The following is a 24621-nucleotide window of genomic DNA, read 5'->3' on the forward strand; positions in this document are numbered from 1 at the left end:
ATAAATGTGCCAAACTGTGTGATTTCTGCCAGGAGTAGTGGTGCTCTTCAGTGGCTGGCACTTTCAGGGGCCAAACCGGAAGCGCTGCAGCCTGGTGTCCTGTGTCACTTACTACACAGGGGCCCCCAGCAACTTCTGCCCTCCTACATCACACAGAGAGCCAGGAAAAAGGACTGTACCACTTTATTGTCTCCCAACACCTCTGGTTCCCCTGCCCCCCACCCCTGCCCAGGGTACGGGCACACGCCTTCCAAGCCGTCCGAGGGCACCTGCCTGGCCTGGTTCGGTCCTCCTAGCTACCTGCAGAGGAATGACTTGGCGTGGGGCTGGGGAGAGAGTGGGCACCACCATCCTCTCCCCTGGTAGAGCCTGGGCACCCACGCCAGGAAGAGCTGGGTCCTCCCCCTCTGCTCCACCCTTTCTGGGCCACTGTCAGGGATGTCTGTGGGGGCAGGAAAGCAGGGGTCAGCCCCCAGTTAGGGGTGGGGCAAGGCCCGAATCTGGAGGAAACGCAGGAGGATGGAACATGTCTATGGAAGAGGAAGGAAATGGGACTAACTCAGGAGCCCTCTGCCCAGACTGATGTGGAACTCTCTGGGATGGGCCGAAGCCAGCCGGGCAGAGAGCAGGAGGGGGATGAGAGGCTGGTGGGGGCACAGACCAAGGGGCCACTAGGTGGGAAGGAGAGGAACTAGGGTACAAATGGGGCATTCAAGAGAGCAATGTGGTCCAGAGGCAGGAGGGAGCGAGAAACCTGGACAGGAAAGGGCATAGAAAGGTGGGACCAGCTGACCTGAAGCAAATGGTTCCTGTGGAGAACACAGGGCTCCCTCCTCTCCTCAGCCCCTCCCCCACTCTCCACCTCCAATACACCCCAGAACCAACTGGCCATCCAAAGTCCTGGAAAACCCTCTGGTAAGTGTGTCTCAGCCCCCAGCTCCCAGGCAACCCCTCCTTCCTGGCCAGCCAGCCTGCCCCTCTGACCTCTGCCCAGTCAGCTTCACTCACCCTCTACCAGCAACCGTGTGTGGGCGCTGTCCTGGCCGGCCTGGCAGCTGTAGGTGCCCTGGTCCTCAGGTTGCACGTCATGGATGACCAGGCTGTGGGTGGGGCCATGGCTGCGCAGCTCATACTTGTCTCCCGGGCACAGCTCCACCCCCTCCCGCAACCAGCACACGTGGCCCCCCGAGCGGGACACAGTCACCTCCAGCACCGCCCTGCGGCCGACCAGAACCGTCTTCTCTCGAGGGGGGCGGCGGCACATCTGGAGAGGCAGTGCTGGGGGTGAGGACGAGGGCTTAAGTTAATAGGGACACGCAGGGCCCCCAGGAGGAGAGACGCATCTTCCCTCCCCCTGCAGCCTCCACTCCTAGTCTCAGACCTCTATGGCACCAGTCCCTTCCTCTGTACCCCTAACCCAAAGTCTCCTCCTCCCCAGGAAACGCACTGCCCTCTGTGACCCTCCCCAGAAGAAGAGTCCCTCGAGGAAGGGAAGTGGGGAGGCAGCGTTCCCAGGACCCGCCGCCAGCCTGCCAGTCCCGGGGGTAGATGATGCCCACTCCCAACCATCCCTCCCCAGTTGCTTACCCTCCACCTCCAGCTGAGCCACGGACTGGGCGGGTCCCGCCTGGAAGCGGACCTCACCGGCGTCCTCCGGGCGCAGCTCGCTCAGCACCAGAATATGTTTCTTCCCTGGGGAGGAGAGGGAGGCGCTAAGCGAGGCAGGAGCGGCCACTGGGGAAGGTTCGGGGATGAGGGTGGGCCGGAGTAGGTTCCCGGGTCGGTTTGGACGCGGCAAATGTGCGCTGGGCTGGGCAGAATTAGGATGCTGAAGGGAAAGAAGAGCGGTCCAGGACCGAGGGCTCAGAGCTGGGGACCCGGGAAAGACCGGTAGACTGCTCTTTGGGCTATGGGGCGGGGCCCACTCGAGCCGGAGGCGGGGCTTATCCTAGTAGGGCGGGGTCTGTCTGAGCCAAGGGCGGGGCAGCAAGAGACCAGAGTGCGAAGAAAGTCGGTCAGACCTTCCTGTCGGATGCGGACGTGGCCTCCGGGTCTCAGCGGACGGCCTCCGAGCTCCCAGATCCCCGCGGTCTCGGCCTCCGACACGATGCACTCGAACGTGGCGCCGTCACCTTCGCGGGCGCGAACGGACCGGAGTTCGGAGAGTACAGACAAGTTGCGCTCTGGGGCGGAGCGGGAGGCGTGAGGCGGGGCGGGGCGGACTCCGACCACGCCCACACTCCGCCCCTCTCTCTGGAGGCGCAGGAGTCAGTCCCCAGCTAGTCGGGTCCGCAGCCCCGGCGCCCACAGCAGTACCCTGCCCGAGCAGCGCCCGGTACCCACCGCGCACGACCAGGCGGACAGGCCCGGCGCGAGCCGTCCCCACTGCACAGCTGTAGGTCCCGGCGTCCAAGGGGCCGCAGCGCCGCAGCTGGAGGAGGCGACGCGTGCCGAGGGCCTGGAGCCTGAGCCGAGGGCTGGGGGTGAGCGGGCGCCCGTCCTAGGGGCGAGAGTTGCAGGTCAGGGTGAACTCGACTGGGTGGCGGCGGCGCCCTCTGTTGATGTCAAGCGGTTTCCAGGCGCGTTTATGCCTTTCTGGCTCTCAAGTTGGGATCCGGTTGTCCCAAGTCTTCCGGAAGCCAGGAGCCTCATTGGGAAAGCATCCCTCTTGGGGACGTTAGGGCTCTACCCCTTTTGTCTGCCCCTGGGCAATACTTCACCCCACTGAGCCTCAGGCTTCTTAGAAATAACACTGAGATAGCAAAAGGGCTGTTGTAAGGATTAGAGGGTTAAGTGTAAAGTAAAAGTAAATCTGAGCACAGTGCCAGGCACACCCGTTCAGTGAATGTTAGTTGTTTCCATTTGGGGCATTATTATTACTGTCCTTATGATGCCAAGGTGGGCTGGGCTCTGACCTTCTCCCAGGTGACATCAGCCAAGGCCTGGGAAAGCTCGCACTCCAATGTAGCTGTGTCTCCCTCGGTCACCTCTAGGTCCTGCGGCCCCCGCACAATGGTCACTGGGGCCTCTGGGAGTGGGAGAAGGGAGACACACTTGGGTACAGGGGTCAGTGGTGGACACATTTAGGAAAGGTGATCAGTGGAGGCCACTAGTGAGGGGGGGATGTGCTGGGACAAGTGGTCCAAGTGGGATGCTGGTCAGTGGAGGACATGACAGGGCCACAGGGATCAATGGGACAGGAGTGGCCAGCTAGGGGTGTCAGTGGGGGACATGCTGGGGCTAGAGGGGCTTGGGGGGCAACCAAAGCAGAGATGCCACTGGAGTCACCCATAGGCAAGCATGGTCAGTGGGGACCACACTTGGCTGGAATGGACAGGTGACACTGGTCAGGGGGGACATGATGGGTTCAGAGGAGTAAGGGGTAACTCTAGAGCAGGTGTGGTCAGAGGGGAACACGGTGGGCTGGACAAATGGCGGACACTCAAGCAGAGCTGCTAGTGGGGTCACCCTTAGGCAGTTAGTGGATCACTGGGACTCGAGTGGCCAGAAGGGCCCAGTGAGGCAGGCAGTGGGGGTCATGGCAGGCAGGTGTGGTCAGTGGGGCCACAGTCAGGCAGGCAGACAATAGGCACGCTTACGGTGGCGCGGTCAGTGGTTCGCAGGGACTGAAAGGTCAATGGAGTCACGCTGGACGATCGGATGGGTCAGAGGAGTCACACTCATGCCGGGCAGCCTCTGGGGCCACACAGGGCCAAGTGTCAGGGGTGTCACACTCTGACAGGCACGGTCAGTGGGGGCCACACGGGTAAGGGGATCAGTAGAATCACACTCGGGGCAGTCAGTAGACAGCCAGTGGGCCCAGAATCCGCACCTCTCACAGTGAGTCTGGCTGCACAGCGCAGGGAATCCACAGTGAAGGAGACGCAGCCCGAGTCGGCCGGGCCCAGGCCGCTGAGGACCAGGCAGTGAGTGCGGCTCCCAGCGTGCATGTGGCACTTGGGCCCTGGCTGCAGTCGCACTCCGCCCCGGGCCCACTCCCCAGTCACACCCTCCTGGGACAGCTCCAGCTGGAAGGTGGCACTGCCCCCCTCAATGATGGTCACATCCTCCAGAGGCCGTAGCACCCTTAGCTGCTTCGCTGATTGGGGGAGATGGGGAGAGAGGGAGAATGAGGGCTCCAGCTCTGGGCAGGGGTTTTGAGGGCTCACATACCCCCTTGCCCTGCCTGTACCTCCCCTAACACTCAAACAGAGCCCCTATGGAAAGAAGCCCAGTGCCAGGGAGAAAGGAGCACAGCGGGCCAACTTGGGGGGAGGGGCTTATTGCTGTTAGGGGAGGGCACACATGAAGGGGATGCGCTGTGGTTAGAGGGTTGAGGAATCTGGGTGAGGGGTGCTGTGACACCGGAAAGAGCACAGAAATTGAAGTCAGATGCGCTGGGATTGGACCCCAGATCTGCCACATAGTTTGTGTGCTGTGTGACCTTTGGCAAACTGCTTGACCTCTCTGGGCCTTAGTTTTAGTTTTCCCAATTGTACAAGGTGAATAGCATTGAGACATGGGTTTATTGTGATTAAATGAATGAAATGAGTTAGAAGAGAATACAGATCAGCAACAGCAATCATTTACCAAGCTCTGTGTGGGCATTTTTTGTTATCTCCATGAAGGTTCCCAAAGACCCCTGAAGTAAGGATCAGCCCCATTCTTTAGAGGACTTGGCTCAGAAGGGTTAAGTAATTTGCATGAGGTCTCACAGTTAATAGAAAGCTCCAGCTTGCAGGGTGGAGTTGCTCTTTGCCACATGGGCCCATGTATCCTGGGGCGTGTGACAGAGGGATAACACGGCAGGTCTTTCTGGAGTGTAATATTTATGTTTACAGCAAAGCCAGCTTGGACATGACATGGAATGCAAAATCTACATGGACTTCTAGGGTACATAGAAACACTAGAAAAGGAAAGCTTTGCTTTGGGCAGGCTGCTTCAGGTCACACTTCTGGAGGCTAGGCAGGGCTGACTTGCCTCAGTGGTGAGGGGCACTTTGGTGGGGGTCTGAGGGGCCCTGGGCCAGCCCGGAAAGGCTGTGCCAGGGGGCGGGCGATGCGTTAGGAGAGGACAGGACACTCACGCCTCACGCTGAGCCTGGCCAGGGTGCGATCGTGGTGGCTCTCACAGCCGTAGGTGCCCTGGTCGGCCAGCACGACGCCATGGATGAAGAGGCGGTAGACGTGGCCATCCTGGGCCATGGACACGCGAGAGTCACGGGGTAAGGGCTCCCCACCTCGCACCCAGCGCACGGCCCCTGCTGCACCCACGCGGCCCGTCTCCACTTCAAGGCACACGTCCTGGCCTTCCTCTGCCCGCACATCCTGCAGGCGTCTCAGGAACAGGAGCTCCATTTCTGGGGAGGAAGGGGGAGGGGGTCACGGAGCCTGACACCCTGCTCCCTGGCCGATGACCCGGGGGCAGACGGACAAGTCTGCTAGGGCCAGGGTTGGGCGAACAGGGACAGGAGCCAAGGCCACTTCATCCCCATCAGGACCAGACCTCGAACGTGGAGCCGGGCGCTCGAGGCTGTGCCCCCAGCTCGGGCAGTCACGGTCCCCGCGTCGTCGAGCTGGCAGCCTCGCACTGTCAGCGTGCGGCTCGAACCATTCTGGCCTAGTTCTAGCTGGGGCCCTGGAGTGACAACGGCCCCGTTGCGTAGCCAGGTGACCTCAGCGTCTGGTGGGGAGACTTCACACCGAAACGTGGCATCATCCCCCTCGTGGACGGTGAGTGGTGTCAGCTCTGAGACCAGCTTTGCCAGCGGTGGTTCTGGGGGGTGGGGTCAGGCAGTGAGGTGGGCTGTGTCTTTCCCTCTCCCTCCTTTTCATCCTCTCCTGGGGGTACATCTCCCAGTTACTGGGAAGATCTTTCCTGAGGACCATGAGGTCTTTCCAGCTCCCTGACCCTCCTAGCCACCTCCTCTCAATCTTGGCCTCCCTCCCTACCTCTCTGACTCCTTAACAGATCATTTACCATGGACCCTATTTCTCTTATTTAACTGTCACCACGGCCCTATAAGACAAGCACCGTCCCCCCACTTTAGCGCTGGGGCTCAGGGATGTGAAGCCACTTGCCAGGATCACACACCACTGGTAAGCAGAACCCGGATCGGAACCGGGGTGCATTGACTCCAGAGCCCCAGGTTTTAACCACTGGGCTATGCCTGCTCCTATAGAGAGGGTTCCTGAAAAAAGGAGGCCTGACCCCTCATCCCAGTAATAGTTGTGCATGCATTGGTTGGAGCCAGAGGTAGCAAGGAGGGGGTCGGGGGGTCAGGGGGTCCTGGGACGGTGCACAGGTGTGGTCTTTGGGGTGCCAGGGCCCACAGGGTGTGAGGGGTGCACTGTTACCTTCCACGCTGACGAGGAAGATGCGGCTGTCCTGGGGTGTGTCGCACAGGTACTCCCCAGCGTCCCTGCTCCGTGCCCCCCGCACCCGCAGCACCTGCCTTGCCCCGGCCTGCTCCAGCCGCACCCGCCCCTGGCTCGCCAGTCGCTCCCCGTCCTTGTACCAGCGCACAGGGCCCCCCGGCCCGGAGAGGTGCACCACCAGCTCTAGGTCCCCGCCTGGGGTGCTGCGAACCCTCGTCTGGGCTGCCTCGGGGGCCACCACCCGCATGGGGGGCTCTGTGGGGTCAGAGCGGGGGGGTCACTGGGAGGGAGAGGCCTGCGGGCTACGAGGGGGGCAGTGGGAAGCAAGATACCGAGAGGTGGGTGAGGGATGGAAAAGGCACGCTAGAGAAGCGGTGGGGCGGGGGAGTCTCATACGAGTTTGGGGGTGTGGCTCTGTCAGGCCTTCTGCCCAGGCCATACTTACCAGCCACTTGGACGGTGAAGCTGAGGCTGGGGGCTCCCGGGGCTGTACCGGACTGGCAGGTGTAGAGGCCTGCGTGGGCCAGCTCTGCAGCCCGGATGCAAAGGAGGCGGCGGGGGCCCTCGGCCTGGAGCTCCAGGCCCTTGCCCTCCTGCACCGGGCTCCCATTGTGACTCCAGAAGACCAGGGCGCCAGCCCGGGACACTTCGCAGCTCAGCACCACCGGCTCCCCGGGGGCCACGCAGAGGGGGGCAGGGGCTGCCTCTGGGGCGAGGAACTGGACTGGGGGCTCTGGACAGAGAGAGGAGCATGTGGGCTCAGGCTTACTACCCCGTCCCGCACCCAGGCTGGCAGGAAGCACCCACCAGCCAGGCTGACGTTGAAGGTGACGGCTTCGTCCCGCGTCTCGCACACGTACTCCCCGGCGTCCTCAGGCTGGGCGCAGGGCAGGGTCAGGGTGCGAGCAGGCCCCTCGGCTCCCAGCTGCAACGTGGCGGAGGCTTCCACCTCCAGCCCATCTTTGTACCAGCGCACCTGGGACCCGGCGGGGGCCACCTCGCAGCGCAGCTCCACACGCCCCGGAGTCCCCCGAACTGCAGGTCCAGAGAGCGGGCTGCCGGGTGCACGATCCTCTCTGGCGGGGCTGCCGGACAGACAGAGGGAGCGGTACTCAGGCTCAGCCAGCCAGCCTCTACCTGACTCGGCCCCTGGCTTCCCAGCCCTCCCTCCCCAGCGCAGCTCTTGCGACTACAAATCCATGGGCACTTGCTCTGTGCCAGGTGCTGTGCTAAGTGCACGCTGCTCTTTGCACAGTTACTCCTGACCCTCCCTAGGAGGGCACCGATGTTGGCTTCACTTTCCGGATGAGGACTTGAGGCCTCTTTAGAGGGAAGTGATTTGTGCAAGTTTCCATGGACAGACAGAGGTAAAGCCAGACCTCGCTGGCCCCAATGCACACCCCTCCCTAAGTCGCCCCCATTCCTTTTTCCTGCTTTGCCCCTGATGTACTTATCATCATCTACTGGTTGTCTGTCCATCCTCACTAGAAATCAAGCTCCACGAATTCTAGCGGAAAATTGGAGGTTTGCTCTGACGGGCTTGCTACTCTGCCAGCATCAGAAGAGTGCTGAGCACATAGTAGTTGCTCAATAAATATTTGATGACTGAATGAATGCTCCTAACTGCTGGGCTCTCTCCACCAGGCCTCTAGTCACTGTCATGGCTTGATCTGGGCAAGCCAGTGCTCTCTGCTGGCTGAGAATGAGGAAGCTGGGGGAGGGGCAGGCTTCCTGGGGGCAGGTTGGGGGGGGGGCCCTAAGATTCAGGAAGTGAGAAGGTTGGGTGTCTGTCTCTTAGACTCCTGCCTCTCTAGCTCCCCAGGGTGCCCAGAGACTGCCCACCTGTGACGGTGACAGTGAAGAAGGCTGAGTCATCTCCGGCGTCACACACGAACTCGCCCCCCTGCTCGGGCTGGGCGGCAGGCAGCACCAGGCGGCGGTGCAGCCCGTCACTCTCCAGCACCAGGGCCTCGCTCTCCTCCACCTCCAGCCCATCCTTGTACCAGCGCACAGGGGCGTCCTCCCGAGACAGCTCACACGTCAGCACCACGCACTCCAAGCTCACGGCGATCAGGGTCACCTCATCCCGGGGGTATATGATGCGTACTGGGGGCTCTGCAGAGTGGGCGATCACAGGCTGTCACAGACTCACCGTCGGCCTTCCTGGCAGCAAAAAGTTCCTGTCGCTCATGATAATAAGAGTGATAAGGATAGTCATCACAAGGAGTCACAGGTCCACGGTCTGCTCTCAGAAGTCCCTAGGGCCAGGGGTGTGACAGACTCCAGAACGCTTCCGATCCCAGAAATGGTGCATTTATTATCGATCACATACCTGCTCCTCCCAGCACCCCCCCGGGGCTCCCCCCACAACCTCACTAACATTTCTGCAGTGTAACCTATAGATATACTCACTCTAAGCAGGATCATTAAAGAGTAGAAATCATTTCACAGCAGTTAAGCTCAGGTTTTACTGAAACGACTTTGAATGCCAAACTTACAAAAAGACTTTTGATTTTAAGAGGTTTTTTTTAGATCAGAATTGTGAATAAGAGATCCTGGATCTGGAATAGCAAATACTCGCTATTCCCTAACATTCCAGAACAACCCTAAGCACTTTATATATCGAACCCTCAGAGCGATCCAAAGAGGTAGGTATCGTTTTATCCCTGTTTTCCAGACGAAGAAACTGAGGCATAGAGAGATTACCCGACCTCTTGAAGGTCACAGCTGGCTACACCGGCTCTAGGGTGGGAGGAAGGACTGCCATCTGTGAAAGGGAGGCTCAGACTCTGCAGGTGGTGGTAGGGATTGTAAGCCAAGGCTGGCAGAACTCAGTAATGATTTTTGCATCTGTGCATAAGAGTTGCCAACACCTGTCGGAGAGCTCCCCAGGGATGCTAAACACTGATTCTGGGAGTTCATTTCCAAGTGCTCCAAACTGGTTGTTCCTCCACAGAGAAGGAGCTATGTCAACACTGCAAGTGACTGGTGCACTGAGCCCGAGCCTGGCCGTGCTCCCATGCACCCTCGACGTCTCCCAGAATCTTCTAGCTTCCAGGACACTTTTAGCGCTCCTTTAACTTTCGGCCCCCTGGTGGCCAGGCTCAGGAACTGCTAGCTTCCCGGTCCCACGGTTCGCCGAGGCGCGCATGGGCAGACGTGCTCACCAGCACACATTTAAGCCCTCCGCCTCCACCACCCACCTCCCCAACGGCTTGTTCCAAGAGTCTAGAGGATGCAGGCTGGTTCTCTCGGGCCCAGCAAGGCTGGCAAATTGCAGAGGAGTGGATGCCTGAGGTGGGGGGGGGGGAGGTGATGGGGGCAATCGGGTGAAGACAGGGTGCAGGGATGCACAGCTGTGGGACCTCAGCTTGGCGTCAGACTTGATTCTCCCTGGCCCAAAGCCCAGGCGGTGCTTGTGTCAACTGCCCTGTGAAGAATCTGGTGTTTTGTGGGGAGACCAAGTGTGGGCTGAAATGTGTGTGGCTGCCATTATGTCTGGCCAGAGCTTGAAGGGCCTCAGTACAGGACAGAACGTGTGCAGAAAGGCCTCTTTGGTTTTGTGGCCTGTGTGAGCCGGGCTGCACTATCTGGAACGCAGAGTGTGTGTGCTGGGGGGTGGGAAGTGCAGGTTAAGTGGCTCACCCTGGACCGAGGCATCACTCCTGGGACAGGGCAGGGGACAGGGCAAGCAGACGGCGCCAGGTGAGGATGGGCACTCCAGTGAAGCCAGCGGGGTTCTTCTGTGCCCCCCAGAGCTGCCTAGGCCCTGCAACACCCCTCCCCCACCAAGCCCCCCTGCCCCAAACACCGTGGGATTGGCACCGTGGGCTGCAGCCCCAAAATTTCCAGCACTGAGCGAACCACCATCACTTCCATAGTCGTCCTATGCTTCTCCAGCTTTGAACACTCTCCCCTCTACCTTCAGTCCACAGCTGACCCCGCTTAGCTAACTCAGCCCCCGCCGCAAGTATCTGGTTTGAAGTCACTTCCTGTCCACGCACAAGGTTAGCAGCCCCCTGGCCTTGAGCTCCCGCTGCACCCTATCACAACACTGGACAATCCACATCTGAGACCCTCTAACGTGTCTGGCTTTCCTGCCGGAGAGACGTAAGCATGTCCGTCTGCTTGCCGCCGGCTGTCCAGACCCAGCCCAGGGCCGGCTCCCATGGGTGGCACGGTGACCTGACTCTCCTGTTCTCCTCTCTTGAGCCCTCTGCTCTCATCCTTCACAGTACTTGTCACGAGGTGTCAACTGTACATTTATTTGTGCATTTATTGGTTTAACACAGGGGTCGCAAACTCAAACGCCCACAGGGGCCAGGTAGGGAAGGTCAGCGGCTGAAGCAGTCTGGGGAGAGGCAAAGAGGAATAGCAGGGAGGCAAGGACCGAGGAATGTGGGCCCCGGATTACGGGGGCAGCTGCTACTCAGCACCTGCTGTTCGTCGCCATGGGGGGAAGCGGGACCAGAGCCGCCGGGTCTTCGGCTTTTTCAAGAGGACGCATAACTCCGGATTGTTATTTGAACTGTCCTGACTTTGGTAAGACTCTGCAGGCCAAACAAAACACATCTGTGGGCTGCATGGGGCCCTACGGACTGCCCATTTGCGACCCCTGGTTAACAGCTGCTTCCCCAGCTAGACTGGCAGCTCTCGGAGAACAGAGACCATGTGTGTCCACAGCCCCTGGCCCAGTGGCCGGCACACAGGAAGTGCTCAGCAAACAGGCCGCCGGAGCACAGCTCTTCCTGGTGCCGGTGCTGGGGGGCGGGGGAGACTGCTCACTCGAACAGGGGGCCCCGGGGTCTTCCAGGCAGGGAGGCTTGGTACATGCACCGCAGCCCTACCTCCCACCTCCCCAGTGTGCTAACTTGGGAGTCCATGGCCAGCTCCCCCAAGGGCTCAGGACTGTCCTCCAGTGACCCTGGGCAGCTGGGGTGAACCCACACCTGTGACAGTGACGGTGAAGGAGGCCGACTCGTCATCGATTTCACACAAGTACTCGCCGGAGTCCTCAAGCTGGACAGCGGGCAGCACCAGGCGGCGGATGGTGTCCTCCTTCTGCAGGAGCAGCGCAGGGCTCTCCACCACTTCCTCGCCATCCTTGGTCCAGCGCACCTCGGCCCAGGGCCGGCACAGCTCACAGGTCAGCACCACGCGCTCCAGGCGCACGGCTGCCACATACACCTTGCCGCTGGGGTACACGATCCACGAGGAGACGTCTGGAGGACGGGGACAGTCATGGCTGGGGCCCACGGACCCTGCTGCCCTCCCTGATCCGTGCCTGTTCCCTCCTCCTGGCAAGTGGGCCATGTGTCGGAGGAGAGAGCTTTCCCTCGGATTAGGTCTCATAGCTGCTCGGACAGCCACGCCCAGCCGGAGACACCACTACAGTCACCAAAGCACATCGCAGGCACGGTGGCTCACTGGGGACCACGGTGGCAGCCTCTGCTACAGAAATGTGCTATGTTCTGAGGGTTGGGACAGGGACGGTATGAAGGGTGGGACCAGGGAGAGGAGGGTTGGGTGCCCAGATGGAGCCAGGGTCTCCCATAGGCTCTTGAGATCTTCTGAGCCCTCTAGTGCACCTGCCCTAGACCCCGCCCTGCTGCCATTTCTAAAGCTCCCCTTTGCAGGGGAACCGAGAGGGCAGAGCTTCCCTGTGAATTGTGTTGCCCTGGCCAGTGTTAATGACAACACATTTTCTGTGGGGGACTGAACCTCAGGGTGCAGACCAAGGAGGGACATGGGATCAGCCGGGGGGAGGGAAGCAGGGCCTGGGGACAGTGGCCCAGGGGTGAGAGCGTGACAGCTGCCCGGGCGCTGTCCCACGGGCCTGCCTGGCCCCCCACCTGTGATGGTGACCGTGAAATAGGCGCGCTCGTCTCCAGCGACGCACTGAAATTCGCCCCCGTCTGGGGGCTGGGCAGTGGGCAGCACCAGGCGGTGGTGGGACCCTTCCTTCTCCAGGACCACAAAGTCACTCTCCTCCACCTCCTGCCCGTCCTTGTACCAGTGCACCGGTGCGTCCTCTCGGTCCACCTCACAGGTCAGCATGACACACTCTGAGGTTATGGCGTGCACAAACACGTGCTCCTGGGGGTCCAGGATATGCACCGGGGGGTCTGGTGGGGAGCAGAGATGGGGTCACACAGATACCCCCCCTCCCCTGCACACACAGGAGACAGCTTCCTCCCTGGGGGACTCTGGGAGCATTGAGGCCATGCTGTGCAGGAGATCTGGAGCAAGGATGTGGGGTACTGAGTGCGTGGCAGGTGAGGCAATGCAGACCGTGTGGCACCTGAGTGCTCCCTGAGTCCCCAGAGGGTCAGAGGTGGCTCGGTGGAGACATGGGGAGGGGGAGGCACAGACAGCCTTTGTCTCCGCTGAGAGGAGGTCACTATCCTGGGCCCCATCGGGGCCATGCTTGCTGCTGCTTTTACAAGGGAGCCCCTGGAGCACGGGCAGGAGGTGGAAACGACTTAGCAGTGCTACCGTGTGACAGCTGCTCTCTACAGGTAGTAAGTTCCCCATCACTGGGGACATGTAGGCAGCAGCTGGACGACCGCCTGGCAATGGGGTTGAAACAGGATTTCCACTCAAAGCGAGAAGATGAGCTGAATCAGTGGTCCCCAAGCTGCCCTCCCAGAGTGGATCCTGAGGCTCTACGCTGGCTGGTCTGGCACCTGGGGTCTGGGGGGCCTGGGCATATGCATTTATAACAAGTTTCCAGGGTGGTTCTGAAGCAGCCAGAACATGGACTGGCTTGAGAAACCCTGGACCACTGCACTTAAAGTTCCCCCTTTGACCCAGGCCACCTAGGGCAGGAGGGTAAGCACCGACCTGGGTGTGAACCCAGCTAGGGCGTTTGCTGGGTGTGTGATAATGGGTAACCTCTCTGAGCCTCAGTCTCTTCCTCTGTGAACTGGAGATCTATTCCTTCTCACCCAGTTGTGAAGACTACATGAAGGGCATATATGAGAAGCATTTAGTATAACGTTTGGCTCATGGTAGGTACCCAATAAATGTTAGCCCCCGTCTCTCCTTCCCTTAATTGAGTTTTGTTTCCCCACCCCCTCCCCAGAGGAGGGTACGCAGAGGGTGAGTATGCTGGAGGGTGCTGGTGCATGGGAGGACTGAGAAGAACAGAATAATTTGAAAACACATTCCCTGGCCGACTAGACTCTCCCCGGAAGGGACCCCCAAGCAGGCCAACCAAGGGGCGGGGCCTACGTGGCCCCTAGAGTCAGCCTCATCTGCAGGAGCCCAGACCACCACAGTTGCTGACCTCGGACGGTGACACTGAAGAAGGCTGAGACCCCTTCCGTCCTGCACTCAAACTCGCCGCTGTCCCGGACCTCGGCGGCTGGCAGGATCAGGCGGTGTTTGCGCCCGTCCATCTTCACCACCAGCGACTCACTCTCCTCTACCTCCTGCCCATCCTTGTACCAGTGCGCCGGGAAGTCCACCCGGGAGAGCTCACAGGTCAGCACCACCCGCTCTGAGGTCGTGAAGGTCAACGACACCTTGTCCTCGGGGCTCAGGATGTGCACCGGGCTCTCTGTGTGGGGAGAGGCGTGGGCACAGGCAGCACCCTTGTCACGCTCTGCCTGGGATCAGCACCCCTCTCTGGTGCGGGGGGGGGGCGGTGCCTACATCAGGCCATACCACGGCTGTCACTGTCAATGCATTTGTTGCAATTTAAGAAAAAGATCATTTAGGGCTTATACACCAACTCTCAAGTGCAGTGATTTTAGTATAGGATTCCTAGGGAGTCTGCTGAAAATGCAGGTTCTCAGGCCCCACACATGCATGCAAGGGCCGGGGAATCTGCCTTATCAACCAGCCCTCCAGGCGACTCTGATGTCAGGGATCTCAGTTTGCATTCTAGAAACGCTACTCTGGTTGCTGGTTCTTACTCTGCCCTCCCCCCAGGATGCCGGCATCTGACCACCTCCGGGCCCTGTGCTTGGGCACCGAGGAATTCCTCGATTGGCCTTACAAACTCCAGCAACGGTGGGACGGCAAATGCCCCATGTCCCCTGCACTTTCAGATGCCTACCGAGAGCTGTCCTTTTCAAGGGGGCCTCATTCCCTTCCTTTCCTGTGTCCACAGGTGGCACAGGGTGATTCTGGAGTCAGACTGCCTGGCTTCATAACTCAGCACTACCACTCATTAGCTTGGTGATTCTGAGTAAGTCACTTAACCTCTCTGTAACTCAGTTGCTTCATCTGTAAAATGGGATAACAAAAGAGCCTATCTTACAGGGCTGGTGAGAGAACTGTGTTAACGAATACAATGTATGTGAAATGATTAGGGCTGTGCCTAGCACATAGGAAGTTGCTTTGATAATGTTATTGATTACAGGAAGCAGTCAGGGACTAGGGACCAGGGTCCGTGTCTTGGAGATAACCAATGTGACAGAATTCCATAAACCACAAAGCACTCCAGAGAGTGCTAGGAGGCTGATGAAGATACTAAGGAGTCCCCTCTACATTGCACGTTGGCTGAAATGGGACTTCTGGATGGCTGAGCCCTCTGTCTGGGCCCACTAAGGACTTCTGTGTCCTGACCCTATCTGTCCACCCTGGTCCCCAGCAGCACTGACCTTGGATGGTGAGGGCGGCCGAGTCCTGCACGCCCGGGCAGCTGAAGCCAACCAGGGCCCCGCTGTGCTGGTGCTTGACGGCTCGTAGGAGGAGCCTGTGCTGTAGGCCTTTCTGCTCAATCCGGTAGCGCAGGGCCCCGGGCTCCACCTGGCCCTCCGGCTCGTGACTCTTGAGTTCTTCCCCATTAAGAAACCAGGTGCCCTGGATGATGGTGGAAAGATCCAGGGAGAAGATGGCATCTTCCCCGTCGTATACCTGGACATCCTCCAGACCGGCCACCAGGCGAGCTGTGGGCACTGAGATGGGGACGGAGTGTGGCCATCAGGACCAGAGGGGTGGCAGTGGGCAAGGAGGCGCAGGTGGAAGGCACAGAACACGACGGGGACCAAAGGCCGGGAAAGGGAGGAGATGATGGGGAGGGCCTGGGGCCGACAGGACTGACTCACCGAGGTGAGCGGACCCATGGAACACAACATGGGGGCTGCGGCCGTGCTCGCTGACCGTGCAGACGCGGAAGCGGTAGTCGCCCTCGGAGGGCACACAGTCTCCCGGGACCTCCACGGCTCCGGCTTTCTCGATGCTGAAGCACTGGATCCAGTCGTCGGAGCCCACTTCCTGCCGCTCCAGCCGGTAGATGAAGGGGGTCTCAGGAGCTGGCTCGGGGGGCTTCCAGGTCAGCAGGACTGTGTTCTTATGGCCCTTGAACATCTCTGCCAACACGGGGGGTCCCGGGGGGCTGTGCTTGACACCTGGGACAAAAGCAGGGTGTGCGTGCCAGCCCTGCTCCAGCCTCACCACAGCCCTCCCACCTTGAGCCCGCCTCGCCAGCCCAGCCTCTGGCATCTGGTCGCCCTCCTGCCCTGGCCCTCCTGCCCACGGGCTCTCCTGCCCTCACATTTGACTCTGAGCAGAGTGGTGGTCCGGGAGTTGCCCAGGCTAAAGGTGACCTCGCCAGCATCTTCTCGGGTGACCCCTGGAAGGACCAGGGCGTGCATGTGGCCAGAGCTGCTCTGGCAGGTGGCCGGCAGGTCCTCCCCGTCGCGGCTCCAGCGCCCCTCGACCCCAGCTTCTTGGGTCTCCACCAGCAGCACCGCATTCTCTCCCTCCAGGACGTCCAGCTTCCGGGGCAGCCGCTTCAGGATGGGCCCTGAGAGACGCATGTGCGGCCCTCAGCCTGGGGTCTGGGCATGCGCCCGCCTCCGGCTCGGCACCCTCCCGCTGGCCAGCCCACCTTTGACTGTCACGTTGGCCACGGTGCGCACCCGGCCCCGCATCTCGCACAGGTAGACGCCGTCGTCGTCTGCCTTCAGCCTGTGGATGATGAGGCGCCGGACAGTGCCCTCCTCGATCTGCTCGTACTTGCGGCAGGGCAGCAGCCGCTGGTCCTCGCGGAACCAGGCCGTGGGAATGCGAGAGTTGGGCACTTTACACTCCAGCACGGCGATCCCGTGCTCCCGGCCTTCCACGTCCTGCAGGGGCCTGGTGAAGCGGAGGCGGGGCTCTGTGCAAAGGGGAGAGGCAGGAGAAGGCTCTGGAGTGGGCCAGGCCAGGGGAAGGACTCCTTGCATCACCAACTGCCTAAAACCACATTAGCTCCTGCCATTTTTCTCCCAGGGCCTGCAGGTACTCTGGAATCACAGAAAAACCCCCGGAAGGGAAGTCCGATGGCCTCAATTCTCATCTGCCCCTGACACTCATCAGCCACATCACCTTGGGCAAGGCCATTTCAGTTAGTGATACTGGGCCTAGGTTCCCTGACTTTGCTATTTTTAAAAAATACTTATTTATTGATTTTAGAGAGAGAGAGAATCCTGAAGCAGAACTCCCTGCTGAGCACAGAGCCTGACGCGGGATGTGGGGCTCGATCCCCGGACCCTGAGATCACAACCAGAGCCAACATCTAGAGTCAGCTAGTCAACCGACTGAGCCACCCAGGCGCCCCAGTTTCCTGACTTTAAAGTGGGGAAAGGGATGGAAGGGCTTGGACCACATCAGTGATTTTCAAGCTGTTCCCTGGGGCCCCTCAGGGGCCCTGCACACATTCTGCATGGGTTTGAGTCGAATTTCATTTTTAAAGTACGTTAGCCGTTTTCACATGGATGGAGCCAGAGAATAGAATGCTGAGCGAAATAAGTCAGTCAGAGAAAGACAAATACCATGTGATTTCACTCGTAGGTGTAATTTAAGAAACAAAATAAACGAGCGAAGGCGAAAAAAAGAGGGGGGAGGCAAACCAAGAAACAGACTCTTAACTATAGAGAACAAACGGCTGGAAACCAGAGGGGAGGGGTACAATTATCCCAGTGAAAATAAATAAATAAAATGATTTTTTAAAAGTACGATTAAAATATATATACAAAAATACTTTAGTCCTTTTCAGAACTGTGTTTTACAAAAAGAAAGCATGATGACAGAATGACCGGCGGATTATGAGGCCACTGGAGCAACGTGTTTGTCCTGCAGCTGGGGGAAGCTCTGCCTTCCCACTGGGCTTCCCTTTCCTGATGGTTAGTTAGTGGGGCCCTTTGGGTTTGGGTACATCAGACAGCACGGCAGCGCAGGGACCACACGCTTGACTGCGCACCAGGCAGGGCTCGGGAGATCTGCAACTTTTCTTCCTCTGAGGGAACAGGGTGGGTACTAACTAGTGACAGTATAATCCCTTGAGTTGTGATGAACTCCGATTACCGAAAGCTTTACCATCCAGTGGGAGTTTGCGGTGTTTTATCCCGCCCCCCCCGCCCGGGGTTTCTGTTTATGAGCACTATAAGCATTTATGAGATATTGTTGATGACTCAACTTTGAAATAGAAATTTCCTCTCCTTGCCCTTCTTCTTCTTTCAAACCTGGAGAGCAGTTTCGTAAAAGGGCATGTTTCCTCCCTCAAGTCTACCTTCGGTGTGAATCAGGAGTTTCTCAATGTGTTGCCTGCAGCCCCAGACTTCCCCACAGGACTCACAGAGGAGACCCGGTTATGAATGCAGCCTTGTCTTAAAACGTGTATATTCTATAAAATAGCACCCTTGTTCTCACTGATAGGCTTTATAAGTACATGGTATGAATCTGGACCTAGAAATGTATGCCCGTAAAATGTTCCTTGTATCAGTCTTATACCTTGGGCCCCACATGGGATTTCCATTGAGAGAGGGGGAGTAAAACAAAGGCTGAAATCCACTGAACTAGAAGCGCTCCCTCTTGGCTGGTCCAGCAATCACTCCTGAAAGCCGTTTATCAAAGGGTCATCTTCCACCCTCTCGGCCTCAGAATCACTTAGGGGGTTTGCTGAGAAGTTCCTGGGTACCCTGGAGACCTACTAAATCCGAAACCCTGGGGGGTGGGAGGCGGGCAGGAAAAGGTATGTGATCAGTCCGCCCCCCCCCCCCCCCCCCCCCCGTCTCTGGGACAGCGCTGGAGGCCCCTCTCCAAGGGCCCGGGGAGCCCCGGGGGCGCCGCAGTACCTTTGACGTGCAGCTGCACGGCACTGAGCGTCTGGCCCGCGGAGTTGCGCGCTGCGCACACGTAGAGCCCGCGGTCCTTGGCCTGGCAGTAGAGCACTTTGAGCACGAAGCCACCGTCGCGGTCGCGGTACATGAGGCGGCGGCGGTCGGAAAGCAGCGGGCGGCCCTCCCAGTGCCATTCGATCTCAGGCTCGGGCTTGCCCATCACGTAGCAGCGGAACTTGGCGTGCTTGCCCTCGTTCACCCAGAAGGTCTTGGGTGCGCACTTGAGCGGCTCCACCACGGGCTTGGGGGCCTCGTCGGGGTCCTCGGGCGGGTCCTCGGGGGGCTGGTGCACCTGCAGCAGCGCGCCGGCCTGCGCGTGGCCGTGCGCGTTGCGGGCGTGGCACACGTAGACGCCCGAGTCGGGCAGCCGCGCCGCCAGGATGCGCAGGACTAGGTTCACGCCCTGGCCGCCCTCGCCGCGGCTGGGCTCGAGCATGAAGTGGCCGCTGTCCCACACTTCGTCCAGAGCCATCCCGTCCTTCTCCCAGTAGAGCGCGGGAGCGGGGAGGCCCCCCACCTGGCACGTCAGCACCACCTGCGCCCCCCGCAGCACCCACTGGGACCGGGGCCCCGCCAGGAACACCGGGGCGCCCTCCCCGGCCCCGGGAGGCGGCATCGGGCGCTCGGCGGGCTGGGGCTCGGGCTCGGGGGCCGGCGGCTCCAGCACGGTGACGGCGGCCGCCGCGTAGGCCTCCCCGGCCGCGTTGCGGGCGCGGCACACGTAGACCCCCGCGTCGGTGGGCAGCGCGCCGCTCAGCAGCAGGCCGTGCTCGGCGCCGTCCGCCGGGAAGCTCAGGCGCTCCGAGGCCGCCAGCTGCTGGCCGCCCTTCTCCCACACGACAATGGGCGGCGGCTCCCCCAGGACCACGCACTTGAGCTCGGCCTCGGCGCCACTTACCACCCGCACGGGCCGCGGAAAGCGCAGGAAGCACGGGGGGCTCCCCTGATCCCCGGAGCCCGCCTTCATCGTGGCGGTCGCGGCCGGCCCTCAGCGGCGCGGGGGAAGGGCTGGCGGCGGGCGCGCGGAGGCCGGGGGCGGCGGCGGGAGCCCGCGAGGCGGGGTGCAGCGGGGGCCGGGGCGCGGGGACCCGCGGAACTCTCCCCCGGCCGCCCGCTCCCGGCTCGTCTCCTTACCCTCGGCCCGGAGCTGCGGCTCTGCGGCGGCGGCGATTCCCGGGCCCCGAGCCGAGCGCTCAGGGGGCAGTCCTTCCTGTTTGCCTTTGCTGCGAGGGGCCCCGCAGCCTCCTCTGCCCGCGGCCTGGCTTCCTGCTCGGGAGAGCCTCTCTTCCCAGCCCCCTCCCACAACCTGGGCCTCTTTCCCCTCCTCCCTCCCACCTCCAGCCGCCAGGTCCCCAACCGCCCGCCAGGCTTGGGCCTGAGTGGCGGTGGCGCCTGCAGCTGCCAATCCCAAAAATATTCTCTGATGACACAGCTGGAGGGACAAGAGCCCAGACTGGCTCCTCCGGGCTAAGTTTAGAGCAGGCGGGACCACCTGCCCCCCACCCCAGCTCCGGTTCTAGCCCCAGCCTCAGCCCTTCCCCCCATGACTGGCCCAGCAGCTGCTTGGTTGAAAGGGGCCCCAGGAGGTCTGAGGGGCTGGCGCTTTCTGTCTCCCCAACGAATAACACTCTTAGGAGCTGGCAGACCCCAGCTCCCAGGCTCCTGTCCCACCTGATGTCACCTCTGTGCTGGGTGCTAGCATGTGGCTCTGTGTGTGTGTGTGTGTGTGTGTGTGTGTGAGAGAGAGAGAGAGAGAGAGAGAGAGAGAGAGAGTGTGTGTGTAGGGGAAGGGGTGGTATGTGTGGGTCAGGTCACTCGGGGTGAAAACCCTCACCAGCCCCCTCCCCCACATGCTTGGCAGGAGTGGGAGATAAGGCTCAGGGCCACAGACATCTGCGTCAGAGATAGGAGGTCTCAATGCCATGGGCAGGGGCCACTCTGGATTGCAGGGCGTGGGAAGGACTGGGGAGAGCAGCATGAGAAGGGTAGAAGAGGACCGGTGGTGGGATGGGGAGGGCAGAGTGGGTGGGGTGGGCAGGGGGCAGACTCTGAGAGAAGGGGCACGGGGCAGGGTGCGGGTTCACCACTGGCAGGGCTAGGTGAGCTATGCTGCCCCAGCTGCCATTCCTGCTCCTCTTGTTGCTGTCCCCAAAGAGTGGGCATGGCTGCCACGGGCCAGAGCTGGACCGGGCCCTTGTCCTGGCCAAGGTGAGGGCCCTGTTCTTGGATGCTTTGGGGCCCCCGGCACTGGCCGGGGAAGGTGGGGATCCTGGAGTCAGGCGTCTGCCCCGAAGACATGCCCAGGGGGGCTTCCCGCGCAGGGGCTCTGAGCCCAGGGAGGAGGAGGATGTCTCCCAGGCCATCCTTTTCCCGACTACAGGTAATGAGGGTGGGGGACTGGCAGGGTGACTTTGAGAAGCAACGTACACAGCATGGGCTCAGGAGCCAGGCAGGTCTGGGTTTGAATCTCTGTCTCCTCACCTGAAATGGGCCTTAATGTCTACCTCTCGGGATTAAGCGAAACGGTTCAAGGCTCAGAGGAGGCCTTTGGGAGACGTTCATTTGGGAGACCACGAGTCTCTAGAGACAGAGATATGTGGGCTTGGGCCCCTTTCTGCTACCTCTCCTCTTCTAGCTGAGACTTGAGAGGATACCAGAAATGCAGGGGTAAGATTAGTTGGGAAACTTTTCCAGGAAATAAGTCTACTTTCTCTTGAATTCCCTTTTCATCTGCTTATGTGTGTTCCTGTGTTCCACTGACTGAACCCGTAAAGCCCTCTTCCAGGTGAACTTTCTTGTAGCCTGGCACACCTTTCCCTCCGAGAGGAGCCCCTGCCTCCCTGTGCCTCAGTCTCCCTGCAGCACAGTGACTTAGTGTGGCTTTAAGATCAGGCAGAATCTCAGCCTGGCCACTTAGCAGTTAAATGTCACTTCCCCTTTGTAACCCTGTTTCCTTATCTGCAAAATAGATCCATTGTGAGATTTATAATGAGAGAATCCACAGGACAGTATGGTCCCAATCTCCAGTCCTTCACCTGGTCATGATTGTTTAGTACAGTCTGCGTACCTGTCGTGGAAGGATGCCAACTGCCTTTCTTAGAAAGCACTGTCCTCTATTCTGGGTTATATGCTCGCCCCTCCTCCCCCTCCTTTTTTTTTTTTTTTCTGATATTAACTTACTTTTTTAAGTGGAATTTTTTTTAAAGATTTTATTTATTTATTTGACAGAGAGAGAGAGACAGCCAGCGAGAGAGGGAACACAAGAAGGGGGAGTGGGAGAGGAAGAAGCAGGCTCCCAGCAGAGGAGCCTGATGTGGGGCTTGATCCCAGGACTCTGGGATCACGCCCTGAGCCGAAGGCAGACGCTTAATGACTGAGCCACCCAGGCACCCCTTAAGTGGAATTTTTTAAAAAAGATTTATTTATTTGTTTTAGAGAGAGAGAGCGCACAAGCTGGAGGGGCAGAGGGTGAGGCAGAGAATCTCAAGCAGACTCCACACTGAGTGTGGAGCCCAGTTCGGGGCTCGATCCCACAACCCTGAGATCATGACTGAAACCAAGAGTTAGATGCTCAACCGACTGTGCCAGCCAGGTGCCCCTAAAAGTGGAATTGTTTTAAAGAATGTATCATGCGATATTTCCGACAATATAAAAAGGTACATGGGGTGGGGCGCCTGGCTGGCTCAGTCGCAAGAGCGAGTGACGTTTGATCTCGGCGTTGTGAGTTCGAGCCCCGTGTTGGGTGTAGAGATTACTTAAAATAAAATCTTAAAAGAAAAATTTTTAAAAAGCTATATGGGGGAATAAAACAAATGCCTGTGTTTTCACATGCCTGTGTCCCATCACTCAAGATCCCATTTTACGTGACTGGGGAACAAAAATTTAGGTGGAACGATGCCAAGCGTTGGTGAAGGTAGAGGGTGAGCAGGGCCTCTCATACATCGCTCATGGGAATATTAATTGGTAAAACCGTTTCAGAGAGAAGCTGGCAACATCTTGCATTTTTTAAGTCCTTTAAGGATGAAATCACGAATGGAGAGCCTCTCTCTGTCCATTCTCTCAGGAGCGGGGAGAGAGGCCCCGAGTCTGACAGAGCGCTCGGAGTGTGGCTGGCTGATGAATGGCCGTCGCATCCCTGCCGCTGAGGAGAGGTCCCAGGCTCTGCCAGTCAGGACTGCCCTCTCCCTTTCCTCTGTCTCCTGCAGGTGCCAGCTGTGTGGGTGAGCCAGATGCTAGAGAGCTGACCCGGGAGGCCGAGGACGGCCTCTTCACATATGTGTTCCGGCCATCCCAGCACACGCGCAGCCGCCTAGTGACTTCAGCCCACCTGTGGTTCCACACGGGACTGGACAGGCAGAGCAAAGCGGCCTCCAACAGCTCTGGGCCCCTGCTAAGCCTGCTGGCACTGTCATCAGGGGTCCCCATGGCCGTGCCCATGTCGTTGGGCCAGGCACCCCCTCGCTGGGCGGTGCTGCACCTGGCCCCCTCTGCCCTCCCTCTGCTGACCAACCCTGTTCTGGTCCTACAGCTGCGATGCCCTCTCTGTTCCTGCTCAGCCCGGCCTGAGGCCACACCCTTCCTGGTGGCCCACACCCGGGCCAGGCCGCCCAGCACAGGGGAGAGAACCCGACGCTCGACTCCCCCGCTGCCCTGGCCTTGGTCTCCTGCCGCGCTGCGTCTGCTCCAGAGGCCTCCGGAGGAACCCGCTGCCCATGCCGACTGCCACAGAGCGGCCCTCAATATCTCCTTCCAGGAGCTGGGCTGGGACCGGTGGATTGTGCACCCTCCCAGCTTCATCTTCCACTATTGTCACGGGGGCTGTGGGCTGCCTGCCCCGCCAGACCTGCCCCTGCCGGAGCTTGGGGCTCCTCCCACCCCAGTCCAACCCCTTTCTTTGGTGCCAGGGGCCCAGCCCTGCTGTGCGGCCCTCCCTGGGACCATGAGGCCCCTACGAGTTCGCACCACCTCAGATGGCGGTTACTCTTTCAAGTATGAGACCGTGCCCAACCTTCTCACACAACACTGTGCTTGTATCTGAGAGGGTCCTGCTGGGGGCCAAGCCCGCACCCGTCAACAGCTGGAAGGAGGAGCAGAGTTCAGAAAATGGGTGGTTCCCACTTCCCCCTCCTCCCATTTCTCTCTGCCTGAGGGCTCCCTTCCCCACCCCGCCCCGTCCCATGGGTAACATGTGACAATAAACAACACAGTGCATATGACTTGGCATGCATTCTCTGGCTTCTCTGATACGGTGGGAGGCAGGTCTGGGCCCCAGGAGCATGAGATTGTAGGATCTCAGGTCACACAGCCTCACTTGACCTCAAGGTCGTGGGGTTCCAGAGCCGTGATTGGCTATGCCCCGGTGGGAAGCTGCAACACTTGCGGAAGACACAGTGTTCCAAGCTCTTGACGGCCACTGTGGAGACTGCTGGAACCTCGTGCTGCTCCCCTGCTATTCTCTGCCTGAGCTGATGGACCCCTAGCTCAAGGTCAGGTGATTTGTAGACCGGCCAGAGATGATGGTTTTCAGGGGCCCACTGGAGACAGACGCTCGGAGCAGCTTAGATCCTGGGTTTCTCAGGAACTTGGGTGGGAAATAAGGCAAAGACGGATGAGTCGGCAGGGTCCGAAAGTTGACAAGGGCAGAGAGGGGGGAGCATGAAGACCTGAGGATTTTAACTTGCTGAGGCTCCCGGGACGCCCTTGAATCTACCACTGGCTCTTGACACGGACTCCGTGCGGCCTGGCGAACTGGAATTCAGTTCGGCCTTTGGTTTCCTGAATGTGCCCTGTGTATCGTTACACTGACTTCTTAACTCAGTGCTCAATGTCAGAGGTGTGGAAAAGCAAAGCCTGCCACCGAGGAAACAGGCTCCCGTGTCCATCTGTGTATGCTCTTTGCGCACATGCTCCGCGTCCAGAGCCGGGTGCAAAGAGTCCTCTTCTCTTCCCGTTGTGTCCCCTATCAGTCCATTCCTGCCTGCCTTGTCAGGGCCCTGCTTCCCTGGCCTTCCTCCCTGCTTAGTTTACTCTCCTCTGTCTGATCGTCCTTCCGCCCTTGCCCCAGGGTCCTGGCTCTCAGCCAGCAGCTTCCATCCAGTCTCCCTTTAAAAGGGGGGATGTTCAGATCCCCG

At 59.7% G+C, this 24621-nt stretch overlaps 2 protein-coding genes across 2 annotated transcripts; one reads left to right on the forward strand and one right to left on the reverse strand.

Annotated features, from left to right (window-relative positions):
• Positions 1–167: 167 nt before the first annotated feature.
• Positions 168–19829, reverse strand: OBSL1 (obscurin like cytoskeletal adaptor 1). Its single transcript, XM_044381105.3, is given in 22 exon segments — positions 168–442; positions 1009–1278; positions 1588–1692; positions 2022–2183; positions 2344–2500; positions 2916–3028; positions 3833–4099; positions 5087–5359; positions 5506–5775; positions 6357–6632; positions 6823–7110; positions 7185–7407; positions 7410–7462; positions 8220–8492; positions 11327–11599; positions 12230–12502; positions 13666–13938; positions 14987–15283; positions 15434–15736; positions 15883–16134; positions 16219–16488; positions 18446–19829. Coding segments are annotated over 22 exon segments (5829 nt in total). The 5' UTR covers positions 19458–19829; the 3' UTR covers positions 168–296.
• Positions 19830–20459: 630 nt separating this feature from the next.
• INHA (inhibin subunit alpha) lies at positions 20460–23706 on the forward strand. The gene is made up of 2 exons (XM_026491848.3): positions 20460–20870; positions 22696–23706. Exons 1-2 carry the CDS (start codon positions 20597–20599, stop codon positions 23526–23528), a joined length of 1107 nt encoding a protein of 368 aa, XP_026347633.1. The 5' UTR covers positions 20460–20596; the 3' UTR covers positions 23529–23706.
• Positions 23707–24621: the final 915 nt, after the last annotated feature.

This window comes from Ursus arctos, unplaced genomic scaffold (genome assembly GCF_023065955.2).
Source record: "Ursus arctos isolate Adak ecotype North America unplaced genomic scaffold, UrsArc2.0 scaffold_1, whole genome shotgun sequence".
Classification (NCBI taxonomy): Eukaryota; Metazoa; Chordata; class Mammalia; order Carnivora; family Ursidae; genus Ursus; species Ursus arctos.